The 6,773-nt window shown below is 57.6% G+C and overlaps 1 protein-coding gene across 1 annotated transcript in view; it reads left to right on the top strand.

Annotated features, from left to right (window-relative positions):
• ARHGEF5 (Rho guanine nucleotide exchange factor 5) overlaps nt 1-6,773 on the top strand; it is a 47,191-nt gene that overhangs the window by 29,470 nt on the left and 10,948 nt on the right. The window contains 4 exon segments of the mRNA XM_039861180.1: nt 1,224-4,434; nt 5,011-5,068; nt 5,455-5,519; nt 5,735-5,988. Coding sequence (XP_039717114.1) covers nt 1,224-4,434; nt 5,011-5,068; nt 5,455-5,519; nt 5,735-5,988 — 3,588 coding nt within the window.

Below are 6,773 nucleotides of genomic sequence, written 5' to 3'. Positions count from 1 at the left end.
AACTCCCATTTGGGTTATGTCCCAATGGCAGTCAGAGGCTACTGAAGAATACTAGAAGTGGGCCTTTGAGGATCACTCGGGGGCTGGGTAGAGAATGCCTTAATGAGACGAGAAGCCGTGTGCAGGCCTGTGGCCAGGCTGTGCCCCAGGTGCAGTGGCCTGGGAGAGACTGGACAGCGGGCCGCGCCAGGGTCTGGCAGGGGAGATGGAGGAAAGTGAACAGGCTTGAGGGACATCGAAGAGGTGGGGTCAGGAGGACTCGGTGGCTAGATTAGACACGGGGAATGCGGCCAGCAGGGAAACAGGAATTTTACTCTGTGACTGAAAAACATTTATTAAGCACTTAGTGCGGCCAAGTATTGTGCTATGTACGGACACTGCTAAGTGCTTTCAACGCAGGAGATGAGATACTCTGCTCGAAGTGAGAGAAGAGGTGGGAAGTAATGAGAAGAGGCACAAGGCTGTCGGAGAGAAGGGGACAGGAGGGTAATGAGGGGAGCAGCTTTATGGACCTACCTGAAACAGGCAACCACTGTGTCTACTGCGGTTCGCATCTACTAAGTCGTTCGACTTTACAGCAGCTGCCTCTGTAACTGAAAACTAAATTGCTGATTACTTACAAGGCTCTGCTAGACACTATGCAAAATAGGATGAATGAAGTCGAGACCGTATAGAGGCGGTCAGAACCTCAGAACCTCAGACATGGGCTACGGTGGCCGATGGCCAGACCTGTTGTGATCCCGTAAGCTGAGGAAGAAGATCCCCTCCAGACGCCGCTTCTCTGGGTGGGTAGTTCTAGGGTGTGTCACTCATCCTGTCTGGGAGGTATATGGGACTGAGTCACTCTTGGTGTCCGGGGAGGCGACAGGGAGATACAGTATGACATAATGCCATCTACGTCTGGAGTGCGCAGTCCTCCGACGGCAAGGCTCTTGTTTAATCGCGTATCGTCAGTCTCCCCCACGAGACTGCAGGCTTCACGGGAACATGGTTTTTGTCTCGTGTCTGAATGCCCCACACTTAAAAGGGTCACTTGGTAAATATCTATTAAATGAATGAATAAGTGACAAATTTTACAGAGGCTATTGCTTATTTTTTTGAGTACTTTTTGTCTCAAAGAGTGACTAAATGGAACCAAAGAAATGTCCTATCCTTCTTCATGGTCTGTCCCTCTGATAGGTGAAAGCACAGCGGTGATGGAGTCTTTATCTTTTATTCTTTAGGGTTCAGCCCTGATGGAGGCTGAGGAGCCCCAACACGGAGCGTCGACTCCCATCCCTGCCATGGAGGAATTCAGTGTTATCCCCGAGGCTCTCACGAGCAGCTGTCAGACCCCTGTCGTGGGTCCCGAAGCCCAGGGAGGCCAAGACCCTTTCTATAAGTGGGCAGAGGGACACCAACCCTTGGAGACCCAGCAGAGAGATTTAAGAGATGTAAATGACTGTGCATCCGAAAGTATGACCTCTTTACCCAAGGAAGCCCCTGAAGATGTGGAGACCAACCAGGAAAACGTTACGGCCGAGGCCCGAAACACTCCAGAACGCCAGGGCCCAGCAGACAGACAGGCAAAGACACCAGCTCCCCAAGAGCTCTGGGTTTTCCCTGTCCAGGGTGAGTGCCAGGACCTGGTCCCGATACCCAGCGAGCTGAGCAGCAGAGTGGAGGTGGAATTTAGCCCAGAGCTCGCTGCCTTGAGACTGGGAGCTGGACGAGCAGAAGAGGAGGAGGAAACATCTCCAGGTGCCTCTGCTCAGACGAGGTGCTGGCCTTCCTGGGAAGAGCACCCTGCAGAGAGCCACCCACCACAGGACTCTGAGAGTAGGACCATCAGGCAGGGGGAAGAGCTGCAGCCCAGGGAGGTGCAGGGAAGTCGAGGGAGAGAAGGGCTTGTGTGTCCCCAGGAGGCCGAGGGGCTGGAGGAGCAGGGACTAGAGGAACTGGACTTTCCAGGGGGAGGGACGCCGGGGGCGGCTGTTTGTTCTGATGGGGTTTTAGTGGGGCGGAAGCAGGTGGGAGAGCAGGCTGATGGCACAGAGGGAGGACAGAGACAGAGACAGGAGCAGCTGCAAGAGGGTGCCGGGCTTGCAAAACGAGCGGAAAGAGGGGCGCTGAACGGGGAATCGGGACTTCCGAATTATGACGAGCAGGAGAGCAAGTCGCAGGGCCAGGAAGATCTGGAGCAGGCGGAACAGAGGGAGCGGGAGCCGAGAGGGCCGGGAGAGAGGAGGGTGGACACTCACCGCGAGGGGAACCAGAGCCTGGTGGGGGAGTCAGTGAATGTAGCTGCAGAGCAAGAACATGAGGCTCTACGAGGGAAACTGATGCCTGAGGAGGAGGAGGAGGAGGAGGAGGAGGATGAAGAGGAGGCGGAGGCGGCGGCAGCAGCGGGGTCAAGCGAGGAGGAACCAGCATCTTGGGAGGGGGCCGCGCTGCCGGGCGCCGGTGTGGAGAGGAGCACGGCCCGGGGGGAAGAGCGCGATGGTCCTCCCACACGGACTCCGGCGGCCCCTGAGGTCTCTTCTCCCTGCGACCTGCTTCCAGATACCTGGGATGCCACAGCCAGGATTCCTGGGACTCAGACAGAGCCCGGGGCTGAGGAACTGTCCCCTGTAGCTCTGACTCCTACACTGGAGCCAGTAGGACGGTCCCTTCAGGCCATTTCTTTACCTAGCTCCTTTCCTGTCCTGGAGTCATCTGACCAAGAAACAGCTCAGGACAGCCGGCAAGAGGGACCCACGCTGGGGGAGGGGGCTGCGTCCAGTCGGGCTACCGAGGTGGCCTCTGGCAGTGCGTCGGACACCCCTCCGAGGACCCCGGGTTGGGGTCCTTGCAGTCCTGCTGAGGCCTCCACCTGCACGACCGCCTCGCCCCCGGCCAGCCCCCCGGTTGCCGTTCCCAGGAAGAAGCCCTCACTTGCTGCATGTTCTCCAGACACCTCCGGAGCCTTTTCCTTGACTGACCAGCCACCTCTCTGGGGGGCTTCCGACACCCTTCCGGCCCCCCTCCATGGCTGCCCCGCTGCAGAGGCCAGCATGGACCCATGGGCCAGCCCTCCGAGCCCCCCGGCCACCAGCGCAGGGGCGGCGCGTCACCCCCGGAGCAGCTCCTTCCCCGGCTCTCACAGGACGCAGCCGGCCCCGGACCTGGCGGGGGCGTCGCTTTCCTTCTCCCACTCAGAACTGCCCCAGAGGCCCCCCAAGCCCTCCGTCTCCGGTTCTGTGATCCCAAGAAGGGACAGGAAAAGCAGCAGGGGCTGCAGCAGCATCCCAGAATCCCCCAGTTCATTGTCCATTTGGGGGCAGGTCCCTCGAGAATCTACCCTCAGTCCAGAGAGGCCCGGCAGTCCCCGCAGCGCCCAGCCATGGGGCCCCCTCCATAACTCGGCCTTTGCCCCCGGGCTTCCTGCCTATGGCTCCTCAGCTCCCTTTGTCTTAGCAGATATGCCGGTCCATGAACCTCCACCGCCTCCTCCCCCAGAGAGGAGGCACGTCCACCCCGTGGTGGAGAGAGATGGCCATCTCGTTGCGATCTCCACGCTGAGGCAGTGTAGCTATCCTCCTCCGCTAGCCCTAAGTTTGGGGCCCCATGGTCCCCCCAAATGCCCTCTTCCCGAAGTTCCTGACCCCCTTGTAGCAAGGCAGTACCGACCTCTGCCCTCTACCCCGGACAGTCCCTGCCATCCTCAGACCTCTTTCTCCCCAAAGCTGAGATACAACAAGCCATTACCTCCGACTCCTGACCTGTTGCAGCCCCAGCATCCTCCTTTGTTTCCTGATAATAACCCAAGGATCTACAGGCCGCTCCCTGCGGTCCCCATCGTAGATCCTCTCACTGAACCACCCCCGTTACCCCCAAAGTCCAGGGGGAGGAACAGGAGCATTCAGGGGGGACTTGTGGGTTCAGGGGGTCCAGCCAAGCCAAGACCTGTTTGTCAGGAGTGGACAGTGTCCACTTCCCATTCTGTTGGACGTACCTCCTGGCCCCCAGCCACAGGCAGATCAGTGGACTCGCTGGCCTCCACCAGCAGGAGTAAGAGTGAAGTGGCCCCTGGCATGGCTTTCAGCAACGTGACAGCCCTTCTGAGTCCCTCTTCACCAACCACCCCCTGGACGCTGGAGCTCCAGGACCCCGTCTCTGAAGCAGGGCTCTCAGAAGGGTCCAGGGCCCATGCCGGAGGATCTCTCAGAAGAACGGCCCGTCAGGAAGGAGCCAACAGCCTGAGGCAGTCAGATCTAGGTCGAGCAAGGCAGCCTGAAAAACCTAGCCACCCTCATCTGGAGAAGGCATCCAGCTGGCCCCACAGGCGGGACGCAGGGAGACCAGCGGAAGGCAGCAGTGGACAGGCTGCCGTCTCGGGCGAGGGCTCCAGCAAACACAAGGGCTGGCATCGGCAAGGCGTGCGCAGACCTTCCATCTTGCCCGAAGGCGCTTCAGGTGAGCAGGGAGCGTGACACTCATGTCAGACCAGGCTTTGTCCGGCTCCTACCATCTCGTCCATCTTCTGTCCCCAGGTCCCCTGCCGTACTCCCTGCTGGCTTTACTCACCCACACATCTGATCCCAGCACAGAGGAAGGCCCTCAGAAGCCTTTCTGAGTCACTGCAACGCTCTTCGCTCCCCACTCAGTCCCCATCTGTCACCCATCCAGGGGGCTCTCTTATTGTGTATCTATCTGTTTTTCCCAAGGTGGTTCTGGACACCCTCCCCCCACTCCTAAACACACCCTACTTCTTGCTTCCCAGCACCTGCTTGATGTCCCCCCAGTAGGAGAGGAGACATTCTCTACTTGGCCAGTTTACACACTGACTCGAGGGATGGGTTCATATCTGGAGCAGTGTCCTCAAGTGCTTTCTACTTTGGTACATCTCGCCTTCACAGATTTCCACCTGAGCCCGCATACACACCTTCTCTGCCCCCGGACACCTGCATTTCCCACTAAGTCGTTACCTTCTTCAGCTGCCTCTGAATGTCCCTCTGAAACCTCAATTACTTCACTCATCTCCATTTTCAGATACAAGAGGTCCAACCATGGAGAAACCCCTCAGCTCTTCCGACACCATTGTATTTCGGTGAGTTTCCCTCCCAATAGATATGCTCGTAATCTCTTTTCTTAGGGTATCGATTGAGGTTTCCATGGCAAGAGTTTTGGGACCCTGTGTTTTCCAGGAGTAAGGAGGGGAGGAAACAGACACCAGGGTTCCAGGGGAGGCAGATTTTTGATCTGTCTGGTTTTGTCAGCTGAGTCCTAATCCCCCATCCTCCAAGGCCCTTTGGCCATGAACTAACCCCCCTATAAAAGTCCAAAATGACATACAAATAAGCTCCAAACTACTCAAAAGTGGGTCGGGCTGCCGCTTGCCTCTTCAGGAGACTTGGCGTGACATTCCAGCACATGTCCTAGAGGTTAGAGACTAACTCATCTACATGTCACCTGGGGCCCCTCTTTACTCCACAGGGAGAAAAAACCAAAGGAGCTGATGGGAGGCTTTTCAAGACGCCGTTCGAAGCTCATCAATTCCTGTGAGTACTTTGAGTCAGAACTATGGACCTCCATGACTGTTCAGCCCAAGACTGGAGAGGGGCACATGGCCACCAGCGGTGGGCTGGGGATTCCTACAGAGAGAGGATCGCCAGGGTCCCGGAGACCCGGAGCAGCCTGCTGCTTCCTGCCTGTTTCTGTGCCTGGCTCCCCACCTGTCTAACTCTCCCTCTCCCACGCTTGTCCACCCCTGTAGCTCAGCTGCTTTACCAGGAGTACAGCGATGTGGCTCTGAACAAGGAGATTCAGAGTCAGCAGCGGCTGGACAGCCTGGCAGAGGCCCCTGGGCCCGCCTCCCCCCGGCAGCCCCGCCGGACCCTGGTGTCCTCAGAGTCTTACCTGCAGCGCCTCTCCATGGCCTCCAGCAGCTCCCTCTGGCAGGAGATCCCCGTGGTGCGCAACAGTACCGTGCTGCTCTCCATGACCCACGAAGACCAGAAGCTGCAAGAGGTACCCCGCGGGGCGCAGCGGGACGGGGTGCAGGAGGGGAAGCCAAGGCTCACTCTCTGGAGTCCTGTCTCCTGCTCACCACCACTCAGAGCAGGCGGTCCCCACACACACTCACCGCACACTCGTGCATGCCGCAAACTGTCGGCAGTTGCGTCCTGAGCGTCACCACTGTCCCCACCTCTGCACCACTTCACGCCGCGGGCACTCGCCGCTGCTGTTGCTTCCCTCGTCCGGAGTGGCCCTGGCTCTGCGTTCGTTGGGAGGAGGGAGGAGTGTAGAACCGATCCCATCGCTGCTGCTGCAGCTTGACTGAAATTCCCCGCTCCAGCCGGGGTTTCAGGCTGCGCTGAAGTTTCCCTCTGCAGCCACGGCACACACAGCGGCTTTCTGCTGGGCCTCTCGAAGAGTGCCCTTTGCGGTCCGCTGGGCTCATAGAGGCTTTAGAACAGATATCAATCCGCTTGGTCCTTATACCCAATAGCAAGACTGTAGTAAAAGCTGTTTTGCCTAAAGTTAAAAAAATTAATAGGTTTTGCTTGGAGAGCTTCTCTTATAATCAACCTGAAATATGGGTTAAACCTTTCTTCCCAGGAAGACAATATGGCACAATGGAAAGGCATTATGGAATAATGTTTAAGTATTTGGGTTCTGGAGTAAGTGGCCTGGATGCGAAGCCCACTTTGATATTTGCTAGCTTTTTGCTCTGGCCAAATGACTTGCTTTTCCTAAGCTGCTTTCTCCTCATTTGTAAAGCTGCATTGCAAGGAGGTCCTGGGAGAATAAAC

Source organism: Pteropus medius, unplaced genomic scaffold, assembly GCF_902729225.1.
Source record: "Pteropus medius unplaced genomic scaffold, Ma_sr-lr_union100, whole genome shotgun sequence".
In the NCBI taxonomy this organism is placed as follows: Eukaryota; Metazoa; Chordata; class Mammalia; order Chiroptera; family Pteropodidae; genus Pteropus; species Pteropus medius.
The sequence above is the reverse complement of the archived record's forward strand: the minus strand, read 5'-3'. Positions and strand labels throughout refer to the sequence as shown.